The 23,304-nt window shown below is 29.4% G+C and overlaps 1 protein-coding gene across 2 annotated transcripts in view; it reads left to right on the top strand.

Annotated features, from left to right (window-relative positions):
- The window catches only part of crb (cell polarity complex component crumbs), a 332,998-nt gene that overhangs the window by 175,036 nt on the left and 134,658 nt on the right, over positions 1-23,304 (top strand). For both annotated transcript variants that reach the window (XM_075371826.1, XM_075371827.1), the window contains exon 2: positions 4,660-5,045. In XM_075371826.1, the coding sequence (XP_075227941.1) occupies positions 4,660-5,045 (386 nt within the window). The remainder of the gene's footprint in view (positions 1-4,659; positions 5,046-23,304) is intronic.

The following is a 23,304-nucleotide window of genomic DNA, read 5'->3' as shown; positions in this document are numbered from 1 at the left end:
TGCCCGACGACGATATTTTGGTAGGCTTTCTATATTTTAATAAGAGTTGTTTTGTTCTAGTATCGTAGTGAGGATTCTAATACTAAATCTTGTTCATATACTAATAATTTCGTTTAATAAACTAGTAAGAGGTATCAGTTCAATTTATCAAGAACCCTCAAGGTATAGTAGGTCGCGAAGTGAAGGATGTGCGAAACGTACATCTGGAACTGTTAGATTAGGGACAGGATGGGTAGCTCCTTAGCGGAATGGCATAGCGGCTATCCGGAAGAGGAAGCTGGTATGTCCTAGTGAAGTTGGGGACCTCGTTGGGAAAACCCCAGAAGGGAACTAGCTAGGGCGGACAGAGACTGCTGCCACGACACTCCAAGGTGTCTGTGTTTTGCTTAACGACGAGGACCGGTTGCCTTGGGGATGTTTAACAAAAGAAGAAAAAAAAAGAGGTATCAATCAAATTTTGATATGTTTGGTTTTAATAAACTTCGGAATTTTTACCGTTTGTGTTTAGCGAACTTTATTATTCAATTTTAATCAGAATCAAATCTTCTAAAAGTTTTCTTCAAACTTTTATGTGTTTATTATCCGTTTAACGAAGTCATTTAACAATGCAAAACATAAAATTGTGTGTTTTTCGGCCATAGTCTTTTACCCCACATTTCTCGAAAACTGCTAAAAAAACAGTTCTGGGATTTTTTTTTAATTTTTCAGTTCAGTTTTCATATAAAATCACTAAATTTATTCTTTTTATTTATTGCATGAATCACAATCTGGTTTAATTTTACCCAGTGCGTAGCAATCGGGGCGAAATCTTTCGCAACCGACACTCGATAACAAAGTATTTCCGAACATATGTTTATATGAAGTTTCTTTCTTTATTTCTCCGGTAGAACATGCCCTGAAAATTTGTTGCATTCTTCATGAATCACTCTGTTTAATAATAATTATAATATATGATATATGGCATAACTATGTCTTACGTTTTTACTTTCATTACACTAGTTTTTCTTCTAAGCAAAACTTTATCAAATATAACATTTTTTTTTCAATTATAGTTACTGTCGTAATAATGGTTCAACGTTTACGTATTTCCTTAATAAACTTATATACCAGTTTTTCTAATTTTTTAAAATTATTACGAAGTGCTGAATATTTTTTTTATTTAACAATGGTTGTATATTTTAAATTTCAATATCATTTTGACAGGAAAAATTATTATTCTATTACCATAACTAATTGAATTGCAATGTCCGTAATATACGTAATTATTATTATTGTAATTTAAAATTTTAAAAAGCTTATGATCTCAACGTTTTTAATCATCATAAAATTCTACTGACCTGAACATTTAAATTTATAAAGCAAGTATATATATATATATATATTTACAATATATTAGCATTGTTAATATATTTCAAAGGACTTCGGCTATTATATATATTTGCTCAGTCTTTTCTAATAACGGTTACTGTTTCTTGGTACAACAAAACGTTGACGGATTGATATTGTTGTCTTGTTACTGTTGCCGAATAGTATAGTAGTATACATAACGGAACAGAACGATGCAAAAGGTTCTGTTAACTAATAGTAATAATAACTATGGTTAAGAAACTATAACAATCTGAAAGAAAATATCATTAGGAAATAATTTTATAACAAAATATTTATTTTGTGTATAATATTTTTATAAATTTTATTAACAGGTATTTTCTTATGAGATAACGACATGTAATCCCGTTGCATTAGTGAATATTTAAATGCACTATTTTCTTAATTTTATTGTATTTTATTACCTTTAAAATTTAAGATGTTGTTGAATTGACCTGCAATTTCCCTTTGAACAAGTTCGTGTATGTAATTCCAGATAGTAACTCTCGGTTGAAAAGCTTGTAAAATGTTTTTATTTTGGAAGTTGTATTATTTGCAGTTTATAAAAAAAATTTCCTTATAATTTATATATTTTCTATAATTTATCTATTTTTACTTCCTTGTACAAAGTAAAGGAAGTATTGTGATCGCGAAAAATTTCGGTTTTCAGATTTCAACGGAAATATCCATTTTGACCATCCCTGAATCCATTTTGACTAATTTCGACGTGACCACTGTATGTACGTTTGTCTTATAACTAAAAAAAGATTAGCTGTAGGATGTTGAAATTTTGGATTTAGGACTGTTGTAACATCTAGTTGTGCACCTGCCCTTTTGATTGCAATTAACTGAACCAAAAGTGTCCAAAAAAGCCCAAAATCCAAAACATTTGATTTTTGGTTGACTTTTTCTTAACTACAGTTATAATCCCTAATTGTGAGAGTTTTTCAATGATGTATCATAAGAGGTACTTATTTTCACTGGGTCCAGAGTTATAGCCAAATAAAATTTTAATTAATGAAATATTTGGATCTTACAAAGGGAAGGCACATCGGTTCGAATCCGACTTTTTTTTTTAACTTGAATATGTTGATTATTGATTAACATCTGATTGTAAAAAAAAATTTACAATAAATAATAATTCAATAATAGTAATAAAAAAAAAAATAAAGAAAATAATCATCAGCTATTAGTAAAATAAAATTTTATGTACTTTTAAAAATTTGTTAAACATCTGTATTTTAAACATCTGATTATTTAATAATATTAATTGAAAATTATAATTTAGAATCGCATTATTTTTATTTATGCATTTGTTTCAGTCCACTTGATAATAAAATTGCTGTAAAATTTGATAATCTTCTGTTTTGTTTTTATTTCCATTTTGTTGATGGTTGCACCTTAATAATTTTAAAAAACATAGTATTAGATAGATATAACACTTACATTTATTTAAAGAGACTTTTACTTTAACCTAATATTTCAGGTAAGATTGTTGAATTAATAATTGTAAATATTAATAAATATTTGATGTTAATAAAAACCTATACTTTAGCAGTTTTGTAACTGTCCACTTTACTAAAGAATTGGAGGATCGTATCTCACTGTCAAATGAAATAATTTTAAAGAAGTGCAGCTAAAGATTTGTAATAGGCATACGTCATATGGTGTCCACATCAGATTTTTCATTATAAAATCCAACCTTAGTAAGTTAAAAAAAAAACATTTTGCAGAAATGGAGAATTTAAAATAAAAAGAAAAAGAGCCGACAACAACTTCAGCTTGCATTGGCATTCTTAATTTCTTATGTAGTGGAAATATACATAAAGAAAGTTTAAATATTCAAAAAATCAATGTTTTTTATTTTCGTCTCCACCAACTTCAAAATCACCTCCCTAAAGAATTTTTTTTCTGTTTACTATGTTAAATGGAAGAGACTTAAAAGAATTCCACTGACAAATGTACAGCCAATAAAAAGTTACATAGATTACATTTACTGGCAGTAAAAAGTTATAGAAGATTTCTTTTTTGGTGGTGGGGGTGAATTACAATGAATCTTTATTGTAATATTATTAAAAGTTTAAACAAACAACAAAATTTTAAAAAAATTAAAATAAAAAATCTTTATTTTTCATTTTTAATCGGCTTTCCCACTCACTGGTACTGCCATTTGAACTATTACTACATTTACAAAGACATAAAAAAATAAGTTAAAAATGTGAAATAAATAAAACGATAGCTTTTAATTCAATCCTTATAGCTTTTAAATAATTCAATCCTTATGGTGAATTAACATACCCATAAGAGGCTGAGAGAGTGCTTGTTTTTGATGAAATCTTACCACAAGTTGCCCAACCTCTCAAATAACCAAACAGATATTTGCTTAGATTGGTTTATATTCTTAAATCTTTAAGAATTTGAAATTATAAATATTTTGAGCTCAATTCATTAACCAACTGGTAGATTTCCAATGATAGTATTGCAATAACAAAACTATGGGATTAAATTCTGAAAAAAAAATATCTTCAAGTGTTTATTACAGATTAAAACTTGCACATAGAGAGATATGTTATGAAAATTTTGTAGCAAATGAGAGTTACCAACATTATCAGGATTGTGAACTGGGACTTTGAAAGGTTGAAAGGTTACCTACCATATTCTTATTGAGTCCTTAATTTGATTACCATTCAGCACAAGTTATCCAGATGGTTCTGAAATTTTTTCATCTGTTGTTTCATCTTTTTTGTTAAAATAAAAATATTCATGTTTGAGTTATTAAAAAAAAGTTATTTTGCTGATTTATAGTTTTAATTAAATATCTAATTTAGCCACAAAATAATTTTTCTGAATTCTGTCATAGAAATATTGTTTGGAATTATTGTAATTATATCGGATTAATGCAGTCTAAAAGTGAGGAGAAAAAATTATTCAGAACTCTAATAAGAAATTCTGTTGTTAAGAAATATGATTGTTTAAGAAAAATATTAAAATGATTTTTTATTAGGGCTTAGCTGGTGTTAATCAGCAGTCACAAAATTGCTAAAAATTGTCTTATGTAAGTATTTAAATTAATAACATAAATATGTTAATCAGTCTATTAACAGACATCTGTTTTTTCTACCAGTTTTGTTTCTTTCAATCTACTTTATAATTTTCAGTTTTATTAATTTAAAAAAATGAGTGTAGGAAATAATTTTTTCCCTTTTACTTTGTATTTTATTTTAAACTATGCATAATATGTATTACTGTATATATATATACATATATTTATAATACATTTTTTTTTTGTTACAGCCATATCGTGCCTCATAACATTAGTGATATTTTTGACAATCCCAACGACATCATCGACTGCAATTTCACAAACAAATCATCGTGAAGGATTTTTTAATAAAACATCTTACATTAGATTATTAACACCATTATCATTATATAGACATATTGGACTTAGTTTTAAAACGTGTGTCGGTGGTCAATTATTTTTACAACGTAGTTTAAATTATACAATATCATTAGAAGTTTATCCTGAAGGTTTAGTTTTTTCTGTCACATTATATCATCCGACAACAAGACATTATGATTCACGTGTTAATGCTAACTTCCTTAACAACGTTTGGCAGAATGTCAATATATTATACAGGCTTGGCAATCTAACGATATTTGCTGCTGGCCATCAACAGGTATGTTTTTATATATTTATAAAATTCTTTTTGTTGTCGATGATAGTTTTATTATTATAATTTTTATGTTTTGATGTTTGTATTTAAATTATTTTTACAAGGATAGGATATTTTATGCTGCCAATAATAATTTTTTATCGGTACATTATTCATGTTGCAGTAAATGCATGATGCATGTTCATTGGTGGCTATTATTTTCCTTATTCAGTAGTAATAAGTTAATGATTCAAGTAATAAACAAATTACAACTTTGTAATGAGTGAATTGCATATATACAAATACATTAAGCCTTTGACAAAATATAGTAAGTTACAACCATACAAGTGGGATAGAGTATAAAATTCAAATTAGGTTTACATAATTAAAATTTCCAAACACAAATTAATGTCATTTGATTTCTTTGAAAAATAAATATCTGATTAATAATAAAAGAAAAAAGAGATAAATCAGAATCAAGCATCGTATTAAATTTATAAAAAAATAAACTTCTATATGGAAAAAACCACATCCTTGGACAATCCAGGACTGGGTTTTTCCTTACCTTGTAATTGTAATTTAAATTATTCTTTATTTATGATATAAAAATGCTTATTTTAAAGTTAATAAAATATTTATTATGAAAGAAAAAAATATTAATTTCTTTTATATGATTCCTTATTTTTTCTTTTGGTTCTATGCTGGATTGACACAGAGCATTACTGCTTATATTTCTATGCAGTAGGTACACAGTTTGAGTCTCGTCAAGCCAGTTGAGAAGACTGATAACCCTCAACAATCTGTCCACCTCTCTGCTGATGAGTTGCAGTAAACATGTGTCCTTGATCCACTGATAACAAACATCCAGTGATATTCACTGCATGTACAGAGTGGCACACAAAATGATCCAATGTTCTGTTTTGTTAAAAAATATTTATTTGAATCATAATACAGAAAAGCTCGACAACACATATCCTCAGTTATCATCTCATTGCACATATCAATGATCAGCACTCACAGTTCCATCACTGTACGAGAATATTTAGGGAAAATCCTTTCCTTCAGAAATCCTCAGAGAAAATAATCACACAGAATCAGGATTCACAGCCATATGGGGGCCATTTCTGTCCACACACAAAACGATTAGGAAATCAGTTTGAAATGACATTTGCATTAAAAGTTTCATGCGGAAAGTCTAAAACTACATTAGCTGTAGTTGGGGTCAGGCTCCAACCTACATGAACCACTCATTTTCTAATTGAAACCTCTTTACTAGAAGTTGAGGAACAAAACTGTTACATAGCATGTTTAAGTAATGTTCACTGTTCACTGTTTGTTCAAAAAAGAATCGCCCTATTACTCCATGACTTGAGATAGTGGCCTGTACTGTAATTCTTGGAGCGTGACACACATTTTTTTATTAACAACCCCCCTCTAGGTGAAAATATGTCTCATCTGAAAACCACACATTGTTCAACAATATTTCTTGGTTCAGTCAGAGAATGCCATTCTCTGATGTTTGTTGTGAACCGTTAATTTCAGCAACACTCTTATTTTGTACAGATACAAGTGCAAATCAGTTTTAAAATCTGCTGCACAGATTGCCTAGAAATCCCAAGTTGTGCTGCTGCTTCCCTTGTTGATTTACCTGGGCTCCTCAGCAACACTACTCTAACTGTTTTGAAATTTTGTGGAACAAATATTGGTAGGCGATTCACGCTTACTCTCTAATACTGAACCATCACTATTAAATTTTTCATAAAGTTTACATATTGTTTTAAATGACCATCGAGTTTGAAAATGTGCACAAAACTGTCTTTGTGTAAGCTTCATACATTTTGTTTCATTAAAAACCAATGTAGTCTTTATGCACTGTTCAACAGTCAGCCATGTTGGAACGATAACAAACAGCTCACTTGGAAAGAGAAGAAACTAATATTCATGAACTGCTGTCACTATTGCCAACATAAAACAATAATAATTAATAACCTAAACAGTTATTGCCAAAACAAATGTTGGATCTTATCGTGTGCCACTCTGTACAAGGGAACAGCCCTTTGATCTGTTCACGATCTGAATCAAGAAACCTGTTCTAGATATCTGGAGATTTCTAGAATATTATATGAATCAATAAATTTTTGATGTGATTAAAATGGTGTATAATTGTCATTTTGTTTTATTTTAATCAGGATGTGTTCATTATCATTGCAATAATGATAAGAATGTTTGTAATGAACTTACCTTTTTCTGAAAAGGGGATTTATTAACTGGGTCCTAATAATCAGTTAACTGATGAAGGTAACAGTGGATTTTTAGGCCTTACAAAATGATTGCTATATTTGTAATTGGATTTGAGTATGGATCATGCAGAATTTCAAAACAGTTGAGTTTAGATCACCGAACTACATCAAGTGATTTGTGTTGAGCCAGTCTCGTATTTATTTTACAAATCATCTAATTATTGATTTGATAATGGTAAAATATGAATTATGACTGTTAGAAATAATCATGGCAGAAAATTGAAAGAAACAAAATTTGTGAAACTTCATTCGGATTTTCAAAAAATTTTTACTTTAGAGGAACCTAAAATATTCAGGTTAGCAAGTTTAGGAATTCCAGATAGAAAGTTTTTTCTAAATTTCTGCCTGAAAATAAATTCCACAAATATTGCAATAACAGCTAACCCTTTTACTAGAAAAATTTAATTAAATGAATAATCTATTTCTCTTGATGGATTTAAAATTTTATTTATTAAGGTTTCTTTTTTTAAGAGCTCAGTTGTAGAAAAATCAGGGAGTACTGGTAAGAATTTTTTTTTAGTTTCTTTGCAAATATCTCATAAATGATAACCTAAATATTTAATTCTCCAATAAGATAAAATTAGCTTACAGGCTACTCTTTAAGAAGGAACAATGCTATCAACAAATCAATAGGATATATGAAGATATAATTATAACAAGTCAGGTTAGTATAAATCAAATGGAAAACCTGTTTGAAAATCTACAGGTTCAACAACATGACACAGTTCTAGCATTGATGTGAATCAGTCACATAGTTCACCCATCACTGGCAAATTCTGGGTGTATATTAAGAAGGTAAACCTTTTTCTTTGCATATTATATTTCTTGGTTTTCCTTTTAAGTTGGATTTGGTAAACTTTTTACGAGCAGGAAGACATATCAAGAAAACAGATTACCTAATGAGAATTCAGAATTGAGATAATAGTAGCACCATACAGTATTATCTGTATATGACTGTTTTTTTAAATTTTAAATATAATATTTTTTCCTTATTTATTCACTGACATTGTTGAATACAAATTAATTAAAATTATTATAAACAGAAATTGAACGATTTAAAAAAACTACTTCTGAAACATTTAAAAACAGAAAATTATAAGCAGTTCAAAAAACTTTAAGTTATTTAAAATTTATGCAGTTATGTATTTCTCAATTCACCAGATTGGTCTAGTGGTGAACGTGTCTTCACAAATCATCTGATTTCAAAGTCGAGAGTTCCAACGTTCAAATCCTAATAAAGGCAGTTACATTTATACAGATTTCAATTCTAGATTATGATTACTGGTGTTCTTTGGTGGTTAGGTTTTAATTAGTCACACATCTTAGAAATGGTCGACTGAGACTGTACAATACTACACTTCACTTACACTCATACATATCATCCTCAGAAATAATACCTGATGGTGATTCGTTGAGGCTAAACAAGGAAAAAAGAAGTTAAGTTATGTAATTCTGGAACTTGGGATTAAAAAAGCAATAGATGATCAACGAATCATATTATTTTATGTATTGAATTTAAAATTTTCTTGTTTAAAATAAATAATAATAATAAAAAACAATCCTATTATTTTTCTTTGTCACAATTTTATATCTTATTTCATTATATTTGTAATGAACAACAGTTATTATTTGGTGAACAACTTTTGGATGAAAAAATGCTGTGACATTAACTATTGCAATTAATAAATATTATAATGATAAATATATAAAATATTAATAGTTAAAAGAAAAACATAATACTTTTTTGAAGAATACTTGAATACAAGCATATACAAACAAGTATTTTAGTGAATTAAATTTAAATGAAAATTTAAATTTGTGTTTGTGAAAGATTGATAATATGTTCAGTAATATAAAAAGGCATTCCTTCTCACTAACATAAATTGTGTAAATCAATTTTAAAAAATCCTCTGTATTCATTACTATTTCCAGATTCCATACAATTACAGAATACATTATGATTATAGGTTATGAACCATTTAGGCAAACGGTTAGTTCCTTTTTTTAATCCTTGGGCTAGGATATCTACTGATTTAATATAATCATTTATATCCACTTCATCTAGATGCATATATAGTAGTAAATATTATGAATGAACTGATAATTAGACCATAATTATATCTAATAACAGTTTAAAGTTATTTGGTATTATACAATTTACTTTCAGATTAATGTAATTTTTTCTTCTAAAAGGTGTTTAGAGCTAGCTAATTATAGATTTCTTCCACAATGGAGTTTCTGGTTACATTATTGTTAATGTCATCCATCTTGTAAAGGTTTGGAAAATTCTGAGTATAAAATGAAATAAAATACTCTATTGCTGTTGTATCTGTTCATTGTTTAGATAATATTTATCACAAAGGAAGTTTTTAAATTTGATTTTGTTCAACTGTGCGAGATGTTTTTTACTATGTACTCAATACTGTGTGAATTGTGTTTTGTTTTAAAAATATCTGAAATAGGTAACAAGCACAGCTTTCAAATTTGAAATATACTGAAAAATGTGGGTGTCTTGTAACAGTACAACTGACATGTTTAGTGCCCAGTATATCTAGCCACACTATGCAATACATTAGCAGCTTTCTTATGCCCAATACAGCAGCTGATACATCGTCTAATAATTTATCTTTCTCAGTCAATGACTACAATTTGATAACATATATTAAGGAGTTGGATATTTACCGATTATATAAAATACAGATCAAAATCATAATTGTCAGCACTTTCAAGAAAGATGATTAAATGCAATGTTTCGAACATTAAACAAAATTGTACAGTAAACTAATAAATCATACTCTGACACAAACATAGCAGCTCAATAGTTACATGTTAAAATGGAATAATTGGTACTTAACCTGCTGGGTTAGTCTAGTGGTTAAACTTGTCATTGCAAAATCAGCTGATTTTTGAAGTTGAGAGTTCTAATGTTCGAGACCTTGTAAAGGAAATTGCTTTTACATGGATTTGAATACTAGACTGTAGATACTGGTGTTCTGTCATGGTAGGGTTTCAATGAACCATATGGGAAGGCAGTGGCAAACCACCTGTAAAACTTGTTAAGAAAATTCCATTCTATGGAATTGCCAAAGGTCAGACATGACTGAATGGCAAAATTTGATTTTTGAATTGGCACTTAATTGCACTCATGCATTAATAATGCATTGCACAGATTATTATCACATTCACATATAGATTCAAGAAACTCAAACAAGCAGTACTAACACCAATATTTAAATTCTGCTTATTATCTCATAGAAATATGTCACACATACAAAGACATTAACCAACATACAAATTTTACATGTCCTATAAAAGTTAAAATCTCAACATATTTGAAAAAATCAAAACTGCTGATTCACTAGATTTGACAAAAATAATGTACAAAATGAACAGATGTATTATTATTTAATCACATACTCAAGAGGTTTCCTAACCATTTTAAGACATGCCATTAACTAACAATGTTAACAGATACTCCAATGGAGAGATACTCTGCTGATAATTAGCTCTGAAATAATTTCACTTTAGTATTTTGTTTACAACTCTAAATTTGTAATAAAGCCAATAAATATTTTCCTTATCCCTATGTGTTGTAATTGTGGAAATATTGTGACTTCCTAAAAAACATAGAAAATGGAAGCGTATAATATGTTGTAATCTGAGATTCAACAGATACATATACATACATAACATAAACATAAATAATACTTCAAAATTTAAAACAATTATGTATGGACTTCATCAATTATAATTGCCCTGAAAAGGCTTTCAAAATGAGTTCTAAAAGCAGGTGATTTTTAATTTTTACCCAAATAAATCTCTCAAATAAACTACAATTATCTGAAACATTTTTCAAAACATAAAAGTAAAATCCAAAATAAATTAATAAATTTTATTACCATAATTCATTCGTTCAGATCTTAAAACAAAACTATTTTTAATAGAATAAAAAATAATTAAAAATTTTATATCTACCTTACCAGCAAAAAATATGTGTTTTCTCAAGATCTTTCAGTTTATTTCAAATCATCATCAGGAGATAAAAATTATATAAATCAAAAATTAAATAATTACAGTCACGACTGTTTGAATGCCAAAAGTATACTCAATCGTGTCAGAAGTATACTTTTGAAATTCAAACAGTCATTACTGTGTAATTATTTTAATTTTTGACATATTATTTTCATCTCCTGATGATAGTTTGAAATAAATCAAAAGATCTCAAGAAAACATCTTTTTTACTGGTAAGGTGGATATAAAATTTTTAATTATTTTTTATTCTATTATAAAAATTATCAGTGGAAACCATGGTTAAGAAATTTACAACTATTCTCGACACAGATAAATTGATACTGAAAATACTATGGATTATCCATTTAGAATTGTGTATTTGATTTTTTTTTTGGCCTTGTAGTTACAGTTAAACATACATATGTACATATTTATATAGCCTATGACACTTACGTTACAGTCCCTGTAACATAAGAATTTCTAACGCGGGGTCATACATCTAAATCTGTTTGGCCGTTGAGCTGCTATAGTGGAACAAACATACATTCATACATACATATAAACACAAATACACTCCTTTTAGAGGAGTTGTGTAATAAGAGTATATATACTATATGATCTTCAAGAACATAAACACTGCTCAAGTTTTCAAAACACCAACAAAGATATTAACCACAAGAACAAATTTTACACAATCACAGAAACCAAGATATCAAAATATATGAACAAAATAAAACTACTGGTGCACTAAATTTAAAAAACTTATTAAATGAACTAACACAAACTGATTGTAAGTGTTAGATTTTTGCACTTAAAAGAATAAGCTATAATGATGTGCATAAACAAAATGTAGATAAGTTGCTTTAGAAACACAATAAAGTTGAGTGGAGACATCCTACAAGCAATTTTAAGTTCCATTCTCTTCTGTTTTTTACCAATGAATTGGGAGTACAAGTTAAGTTAATGGTGTTTGATATATCGTTAATACAAGTAAAAGTATGTATATGATACAATATTACACATGTCATGAGAGGTGAAAGGTCGATTAAAGAATTGTTAAAAAGATTAATAAAAGATTTAAAGACAGGCTGAAAATAATTTTAAATGTTATAAACTTTAAAAGCAAATGGGAGCTATAAAGAAATTGAAAGATTAGCTGAAAGAATGATGGATGGACAAGATGGAAAGGGCAGATATGATGATGACATTATGTATAATGGAATAGTTTTAATACATTACTTTGAAGTATTTTCATTAAAAAATAAAAATCAACTACCATCTAATATAATTTATTAATATAAAGTATTTCTGAAAATAAAAATAAACATTGTGTAATAAATAATTAAATTAGAGATGATGGAATGGAAATGAAAGTCATCAAGTACAAAATATGGTGTAGGGAGTCTGTTTAGAACAAGTTCTTGTACTAATCAGATTCATTAAACTAATTTAATTCAGTAAACAGCTAGTTTGTCATTATTATCTAGTATGATGTATAAAGTACAGTAACATGCATATTCATCTGAACACAGGGAATTTCTGTTTATTTTTATGTTGTGGCTGCAGTATTTGACCACATTCATTCTTTAAGTTGTCTGTGTAATATGAAGTTATTCCTTAATTTAGCAATTTTCATGTTACAAATAGTGGTTTGTGAAAGTTCATTTCATTTATTATTACAAAATCATGTTTTCATATTCTTTGTTCTGTGTGTCTTGAATAAATAATAATGGGCCTAACTTTAAGAAAGCATTCAAAAATTGTTTCTCTTTCCAAGCATACCAGTATGACACAATGACAAATAGCTTCTGAGTGTGGTGTTGAACTAGGGACAGTGAATGCTATTTTAAAACAATTTAATGAAACTGGTTCCTGTTTACCTCAAAGGAAAAGCAAAATATGGCTGTAAAAGGAAAACTATTCCAACACAGGATCAGTTATTAGTGAGAAAAAGTAAATTTAATCCAAAATTATCTGTTGTAGACTTAATTCAAGAATTAGCGGGCTGTGGAATAGATTTACGCGCAAGTCATAGATGCTGACTTTTTGCAGCTGGACAGAAAGCTCGTTGACCAGCTAAATAGCAGCTTTTAACATCAGCAATGTGGAAAAAACTCTCTTGTGGACCAAAATACATACTAACTGGACCAAAGAAGACTGGAAAAATGTTCGATATTCTGACTAGTTACATGTCCATGGGCAAAGGGTTCCATATGATAGAAAAGCATCAGATGAAAATACATCACTACTATTCATATCCAACAATCAGCATCCTAATAATCCTGTCCAACATCCCTGAAAAGAAGTTTTTGGGATGTATCACATTTGAAGGCAGTGTCTTGTTTTATTCAATCATCAGAAAACAAAAAAAAACCATGTAGTTTAGCCCTTATATAACCCCTTAAAAATTTCAATATGATCTCACATTACTGGGTGAAATTTTTCGCCAGCTTTAACTTTATAACAAAACATTTTTGGACATATGTTTGTATGAACTCTTTCTTTATTTCTAGCTCTAGAATCAGTTCCCAAATTACTTTACCTTTACTCCTGAATCATCCTCTGCGCGCGCGCGCGCGCACACACACACACCCATACACAAATTTACTTTATTACATAATTTATTGTGTTGTTCTCTCATTTTTATTTACTGCATATTAATACCATTTTGAAGTGTGATTTTATTTAGGTTGTTAAGTTTTAATGATTTTGTTTTAGTAGAAAAAAGATTTTTTATTATATCACTTAATATTACACATTTATTTTATTATTTTGAAATAATTTTCTTAATTGCAGTGGGTTTTAATTGTATTGATATTTATTTTATTAATACTAATGCAACATAATATCATTGTATTACATCTACCAGTATATCTGTAATTTATTTGTTGTTAAATTTTGTCACTTTTTTATTTATTCATTCCTAACTCTTGAGTGTTTATTTGTTTAATTACTAATTAAGTAGCCTTATTAAAAATTATACCATTATAATTATATTACAACTATTTTTTATTTCTTAGTTAACATTAAATTAGTTAAAAATACTTTTTTAATTGTTTTGAATAGTAATATACGTGTATGTATATTTAATTGATGCATATTTCTTCTGGTACAATATTAATTTATACACAGATATTTAATAAATTGTTATTTTTTTTTTTTATAACCTTGAACATACTTTTGTCTGCATTTTAATGAGGATGATGAAATTAATGAATGATAGGAGAAAATATGCTTGTACTTGTTGGGAATTAAACCGAATATCATTTGATTCAGAAGCAAATCATATCAATTGATTGGCTAGTTCCAAATTCAAGGTTTGTTTGTACATGTATAAATTTTGTGAAATACTGATAATACTAATTGTATTATAATACTTTTTGTCATTAGATTATTTTATTATAGCTGAAGTTTGTTTTTGCTACTTCTACGTAGGAAACAATCGTTGGACACTTCCAAAAGCACAAAGGATTGCTATTGTATTGATTTCTAATGAAGGGCTCTATTAGCTAATAGAAAGTACCAACATGATATTAAAAATGGAATTAGCTCAGTAGCTGATCCAACTTCCATGGTATTTGCCCAAGGAAGAAATTATGAAGGTTAAATATGGAGAGGGACAAGTAGGATATGAATAACACATAAAGGGGCTGTCTCTAATCAGGGTAATTTACAGTAATGCCCTGAATCCTTCTTAAAATAATGAATGTCAGAAAAAACTGGTATGCTGTTGGTTATACTAAGTGAAATTTTTTATTGTAGATTTTTCCTTTAAAAATAGGATTTGATATTTTCCATTTTAATATGTAAAAAAATGAAAAACATGAAAATAATGATTTAAAAAAAAAAGAATGTCAAAAACTTTAAAAGCGCTGCCTTATTGCAAGCTATTTTAATATTTGTATGGAATTTTGGTGAATTTTTTTTATGGCTGCCAGATGTAGCTTTCATTTCTCTTAAACTTTTTTTGTAGTATTTAATTCCAAATGTGAACCAAATTTTGAATTTCCCTCCATAGTAATATTATCTGATAATTTGATCCTTGTTGATGTATTATGTACATGTTTGGCTACATCATACTTTCTTTCTTTTTCCTGTTTAGCCTCCGGAAATTACTGTTCAGGTATTACTTCAGAGAATGAATGAGTATGATATGTATGAGTGTAAATGAAGTGTAGTCTCTCAGTGATTCCTGAGATGTGTGATTAATTGAAACCCAACCATCAAAGAACACTGGTATCCACGATCTAGTATTGAAATCCATTACTAGAACTTGAACGCTGGAACTTTCGACTTCCAAATCATACTGGGCAGCATTAATGAGATGTAAAAACTAAGAGTTCTGGGGTGACAGCTACCCCTCAGAAACTCGTCTTTCAGAAACATGCTGAATGTTATTGAGATTAACGAGATAGAAGACTGCTTTATACAAAATTGGCTAATATTTACAGTGTTCTGGAAATCTTTGGATATCTAGTGTAATTTTGTTAATATAAGATCCCGTAGGCAACTACTCACGTACTAAATGAACCTACATGGTTGTTATATCCAGGATCTTTGGGACATTATTATCATTAACAAGAAGTGGGAATAGAGCACAATTCTTGAATCAAAGGCTCTATATCTTGGTTTTCTAATCCAAGAATTTCTGGTTTGTATCCAGATCAGTTAAATTGAAATTCTTAATTAATATCACTCTTACATTCGAACTGAAATGGATATAACTCATTTTCAGTTATTGGAAATTAAAGATATTTGGATGAGTTTATAACCAAATCAACCCCTTCTAGTATCATTGCAATTTCTGTGGAAATAACTTTTGTTTAATTATTTTCATAACTAAAACTTATCTTCCCCCGATAGTTAAACTCATTATTACCTGATAGTTTCACATATTCTGGAAAGTTGTATAACTTAAGATATCAGTAATCAAAATCATATTTAAGATACACTTTCAAATGTCATCTAAGGATTGTAAACTAATTAGTTATTACAACCTGACATTATACAAAGAGATCCTTAAAAATGGAATAGCCCTCATCAAGAATAATTAGCATCTCATACTGTTCTTAATAAGGAAATTAAGGGAAGAAGTAGTGTCCTTCATCACTGAAATGATTATTCTGTTGTGCATCAGCATGTCAAACCCATACAAATACAGATAACATTCTAAGCTATAAGTATCACATGTAGTGATACTTATAGCTTACCTTCACTCTGTGTATCACATGTAGTGGATGTATAGTGAATAGTGATATTTTGGAAGAAAAGATCTCTGAATAAAGTCTTATATGCCAGGTGCTTTACTTGTGCCACATCTAAATAAAGACTGGTTCAATTAAAATAAAGCAGTAAAATAATGTACCCTATTTTGTTGAGAAGTTATGCTTCATATGCTTAATAAAGCAACTGAATCTCACAGATAACTAAAATTAAACAATTCCAAATGAAATTTTCTTTAACTTTTCGTAATATAATGAGTGAACATTATGGTTAGTGCCTCTTGGAAATACCTGAATTCTATTGTATTAGTAAATTTCTACCATATAAAAGTATATTTTATTTTATTTTTCTGTAAAACAGTTTATTTTTTAATAAACTATCTTTTTTAAATTTTATTTTATATTAATGAATATTTTTTTTCAATCGCTAAATTTTGATTATTAATAAATAATTTTATTTGCTTCAAATTATATTTTTCTGAAAAACTGGTATTTTTTATCAGTTTTGCAAAAAAGTATCTTATTTTGTGTTTATTAATTACCAGAGATCACTTTTTCTAGTAATAACATTTTAAATGCTAACACTATTATTTTTAACTTCATAAGAATACCTTTTACTTATAGCAAATTTATTACCGTTGTAATTGATCAATTATTTTATTTTACTGGCATTGTTATCACATTATTTTTATTGTAGTTAGTTCATCTGCAGAAGTAATATTTTTTAATTATTTAAAATTTTTTGTTACATAGTTTATTACTTTTTATTACTTTCATTTGTATTTATTATTGTTTGTAACAGTCACTGTCAACATAAGTTTTATCTACAGCTTTTTATAAAATTTTACATTTAGTTCAATGAAATGTACAGTATGAATTTAGTGATTAAGTATTCAGGATGATTTATTCTATGGCCTAGAATCTTTCTATTTATCATTTTCATTTACATTGCGTTGTTCAAACATTGATGAAAACTGTTATGTTTAAAATCTTATCACTTTTTCGATTCAGTTTGTGTGTTTTGATTTTCATTCAGTTGAACTTCTCAAATTTGTGTTTAATTTTAATAGACATTATTTATAGATTTAAATTCTCTACAAAGATAAATATAAATTTTTATTTGTTTAATGGTGAATTAACAAAGTTATTTTATTCCAAACCTAAAAAAAGTGTATTTTCCAACAAAATTCTTTCGTGTTTTACACCATTTTTCTTAAAACCTAAATGAGATAGAGGTCTGGGACTACTTTTATTCAATTTCTTAAATCAAAAACCATAAGGAAGCATCAAATTTACCCCTCAAGTATTTTAGTACGGTTTAAATTTCACAGATGGAGCAGAAAGCAGGGCTAAATGTTTCTTGAACCAAAACTCGCTAACAAACCTTTTTGTGACTTATATTTATATGAACTTTTTTCTGTTATAAAATCATCTCTCAAGAGATTTCTGTGCAATTTGGAATCAGTCTGTATATAAATTTTGCATCTCTGTTTGTAAAAATGTGCTAAATAATTCTCATTTACATATTTCTAATTATTATTTTGTAGTTATTTTATTTACTCAATACCTTCAAACATTTAGTTAACTATTATTTCATGTGTTTTTATGTAAATTATTATTACAGTATTTAGTTGCTTCTATTTTGTATTTTATGATTAATTTTATGTTTTGTGATGATACTGTAATTTAGATTTTATTATGGTTTCATATCATCTGGCAAATTGTGGAACAATTTTTTGTTGTTATTTGTGATGGGTCATATGTACTCACTCTTAATGTGGTCTATATAATTTAAAAACCAAAATAATAAATTTATTCATTTAAAAACACTAGAAAGGTCGTCATAGTCATAGCATCATGGATTAGTCAATGTTTGAAAGCTATCTCTCATAAACACAAATTCTTTAACATTACTTACAACAACCTTTATATGGTATGTATACGCAAAATGAAATAAATTTTGACATGGTCTTAAAATCTTGAAATTATAATTAATTACAAGCATAAAGCAATGAACAGACACAGTTCAAATCTAACACACTTAGAGTTTTGTGTTTTTTTTCATATATACCTACACACAAAGTTTTGTTTTACATCATACAAAAATATTTTTTAACAGTCTTTAGTATTTATTTTGTTATATTTCACAAATATCATTAAAAATAGAAAAGGTTATAGTAAAATAATAGCAGGTTAATAATAATAGTATAAAAATCTCACAACCTACTTTGAAAACCCATTTTAAAACAATAGACTCATTAGAAAGGAAATCTTTTGTGATGCAGTGAATAATGAAAGGTACACATAAATATATATCACATAACTCAAAAACGATAAGCCGTACAATGTTGAAATTTTAGATTTAGGACTGTTATAACATCTAGTTGTGCATCTCTCCTTTTGATTGCAATCAAGTGAACCAAAAGTGCCCAAAAAAGCCCAAAAATTGGATTTTTGACTTTTTCTTAACTGCAATAATAAAGCTTCATTGAGAGCTTTTCAAAGTTATATCATAAGTGATACGTATTTTCATTGGTTCCACAGTTATAGCCAAATAAAATTTTAATTAATGAAATATTTTGATCTTCAAAGATCAATAGGCACATTGGTTCGAATCTGACTTCATATACATATTTTTTTTTAACTTTATTTTTTTAATTTAAATATATCGATTTATTAATAATTATTAACATCTCGTTGTAAAAAAAACTTTTATGATGAATAATAATTCAATAAAGAAAAAGAAAAGAAAAATAACAGAAATTATTAATAAAATAAAATTTTACGTAATCTTCATTAAAAAAAAATGAAAAAAGTTATGTAATTTAATAGGCGTACAAGGGACTTGTTCACATCAGATTTTTTCTGTTTAGCCTCTGGAATCATCCTCATTCATCAGAGAATAAATGAGGATGATGTATGAATGTAAATGAAGGGTACTCTTGTATAATCTCAAGTCACATTTTTGAGATGTGTAGTTAATTGGAACCCAACCACCAAAGAACACTGGTATCTACGATCTAGTATTCAAATTCTGATAAAAGTGACTAACTGCTTTTACTAGTATTTGAACGTTAGATCTCTCGACTTCGAAAAGTGAGAAATTATTATTAACTGGAAAATAAAATATATAAAGTGCATAATCAAACTTTAAAATAAAACATATGTAATTATTTTTATCTGCATTTAATGTTAAAAGACCATAATTTTATTTATTTTAACGTAATAATTTTAACTCTGACAAATATTAATTTTATTTCTAGCACCAAATCTTATAGAAACTAAACTAGTTGATTCGCTTAAGTGCATACTTAAACTGGAAAGGAAAATGTATAAAGTGCGTAATTATTTTTAACTATTTACTGTTTCTTATTTAATTATTATTATTAATTAAATAATGTTAATTATTTATTAAATATTATAATTATTAATTAAAAGTCGGTTCACTCACCAGCCTGATAATGAAGATAACGAAGATCAAAGATTATGTAGATAAAAAATATAATAATAGTAGAATATATACAGAACACTAAAAGCGCGGGAATAAGTGCAATAAAACTTTTATTTTGTTTTTTTCTCTGGGCAAAAACGCTTAGGTATTATCATCGCTCGGGCACGACACATTTGCTGCAATAAACAAACAGATATTACACTTTACGTCTTAATTAGAATAATAAAACTTCCTACTGCTCCACGGCAGTTAGCTTGAAGAGCGTATAGACACTGCAATAAATTAAATATCTGAGTATAAATGGACGACCTTAAGAAATAACGACGCCCAGTCTAAACTTTCCATATCGTTGCTCAGGATTTATCGAATGTTTCTGGGCAATTTATATTCTAGACGCAAGGCCGTGTAACTTACGCAATCTACAGGGATGTGGACCACAGTCCAGTGGTTGTCGCATCGTATGCATAATTAAGCGTTTTCTCCTGACAGCAAAAACTCGTGAGTAATTCTCGTATCCCCCAACCGCAATCGGCAGAGAACCACTTCCCCTCGGCGAACTTTTCTGCATGAGAAGTCCCATGCAACACAGTATCTTTCATATATCGAAGTTTGTTATCAACTGTAGCAGTCCAGTCAGTTTGCCATTTTACACAATTAATGAATTCAAATGTAGTAATACGAGCGGTGAAGGACGGTTGACTGACTATATGCGTCTTTAGCAGCGGAATCTGCATGTTGATTACCCGGAATTTCCATGTGGCTAGGGATCCAGCAGAAACTCACTTGTGTGTTGCAGTGATTCAATTCAGCGATTATATCATAGATCTCGGTAACGAGAGGATGTTTAGAATAAAAACCTTCTAAAGCTTCGACAGCACTTCACGGGTCATGCAAATAAGGATATGGGAATATTATGAGTTAATGATATTTAAAGTTTTATCGATAGCGTACAGTTCAGCAGGAAGTACACTTACGATATTAGGTAGACCAAACATACAGGTTCTGCCAGTAGCAACAAATGCGCATCCAACGGTATCATTTTATTTTGATCCATCTGTGTATACTATTGCGTCTCGGTTTGTCTTGGAGAGAATATGGTGAAACATTTGTTGAAAGTCAATAGGTGGTGTTGATTCTTTTGTATATCTTAAGGACCAACATAGAATTTTCTCCATGAAGGATATAGGGGTACTTTGGAAAAATTGAAGGCGAGTCAACATTTATAAGTAAGATGTTAGAGATTGGTCTTATCTATTCCAAAGTGATGGTTTACCGCACTTAACAAGTATGCTAGTGACAGGGCTTGATCTAAAAGCACTTGAAGCAAGATGAAAAAAAAAATTATGTACAGCAACTTCAGCGCGGTGTGACGCGCTGAAGAGTAGGCGACACAACCATAATCTAAACGGGAACGAACTAAGGAATAATAAAAACGCAACATAAATGACCGATCGGCTCCCCAACTGATGTTGCTAAGAACTCGCAGCATGTCTAGAAGTTTGGAACATTTCGTTTTTAATTGTTTTATGTGTTTGACCCGCATAAGACGGCTATCGAAGAATAAATCTAAAAACTTAACATCAGAAGAAATAGAAAATAGTTCTCCATTGCGAAAAATCTGTGGAATGAAAGGGTCCCGCAGGCGAGAAAAGACTATACATTTTGTTTTCTCAGGTGAAAAGGTGAAGCCGGTAACTTTGGCCCAAGCTTCAAGGCGGTAGATATATAGCAAAAGCATCAACAAAGAACATGAAACATTTAGTTGCACACATTTAGTAATACTGTTTGTGGCAACAGGATGATTCTTAATACATTTCCTGAGGCGCTCCATCTGATAAAGAATCTCCAACACGAACGCGGAAACTTCGGTCATTTAAGAAACGCCTAATAAAAGCAAACATATTGCTCATGACTCCCCATTCTTTAAGGGTGTTTAGAATATCACGTCACCAGGCCGTGTCGTATGCTCTCCTGATATCAAAGAAAATAGGACGAGGCGCTGCCGAAGTAGGAAAGCGTTTTGAATAGCTGCTTCCAGTGACACTAAATGGTCAATAAAAGATCTTCCTTGGCGGAAACCACACTGTTCTGGAGATAAAAATCCATGTCTCTCTAAGTACCATGTAAGACTGCGGTTTACCATTCTCTCCATTTCTTTGCAAAAAACGCTTGTCAAGGAGGTAGGACGGTAGCTTGAGGGGTATACTTTGTCTTTACCAGATTTAAGTATTGGTACAACAGGGGCTTCTGACCAGACCTGGTGGGAAGTTGTTTGCGGAGAATAAACCATTATAAATACACAATATTTGTGACGAATTAGGCAAGGGTGAGAGCATACTGAGACAAATGTTGTCAGGTGCAGTGGAAGTGTCACGTAAGATTTTAAGTGCATGTTACAACTCGTTGAATGAAAATGGAACATTTAACTCGCCGACCGAATCACCAGCGTCTAACGATAATACTTCCATCTGTAACTTGTACCTCTGAAATTCATTAGTGTATGATGATGTGAGAAACACTGAGCGGAAACAATCGGTCAAGATAGTTGCAACTGCCGAAGATGAAATGAGTTCTTCTTTGGGAATGAATCAGAGAATAGATTGTTTTCGTGATCCACAAATTGCGCAGAGCTTCTTCCACACAGTAATTGTGGGAGTAGGAAGTGAAATGGTGTCCACATATTACGTCCATGTCTTCCTCTTAGCGTCTAAGAATACCCGACGACACACCGCTCTAGCCTTACGGTACAAATTCAGATGTTCGTTTGTAGGCCTTCGGTTAAATTTGCGTAGTGCCTGTTGTCGTTTCCGAATAGCATTTTGGCAGTCATCATTTCACCAAGGAATGGAGGAATACCTAAGGTTTTTAGATATTTTTGGAATATATCTCCCCGACTGGGTGTTGGAAGATGTTGTAGTATGGCCATGCTTTTGACATTGGAAACATCTTCATGGGTTAGAAATTAAACTTACTCGAACCAACAGGTAACCGACTTGTATTTTCTCTGGAGGTACTAAAAGATTAAATGTTAATATAAGGGAAGGTGTAAGTTCTTGCATCCCACTCTGCTGTTTCATTATTCACTTCATTTCCACAACTTCCAGAGTATGAAGCTCATCAGTTATTTCCATATCGTCCATCTCCAGAAGGTCATGGAAAAAATTACTCCCCGACTGGTATTTAGGGTTTTGTAGCATACTGCACTTATGAATATGGCGTCCATATTACCAAGAGCTAACAGAGATTGACTCTGTTCGTTATTAAAAGTTTCAATCAGAATTGTTCTGTCTCGTAATTTT

This window comes from Lycorma delicatula, chromosome 7 (genome assembly GCF_047948215.1).
Source record: "Lycorma delicatula isolate Av1 chromosome 7, ASM4794821v1, whole genome shotgun sequence".
NCBI classification, from domain to species: domain Eukaryota; kingdom Metazoa; phylum Arthropoda; class Insecta; order Hemiptera; family Fulgoridae; genus Lycorma; species Lycorma delicatula.
The sequence above is the reverse complement of the archived record's forward strand: the minus strand, read 5'-3'. Positions and strand labels throughout refer to the sequence as shown.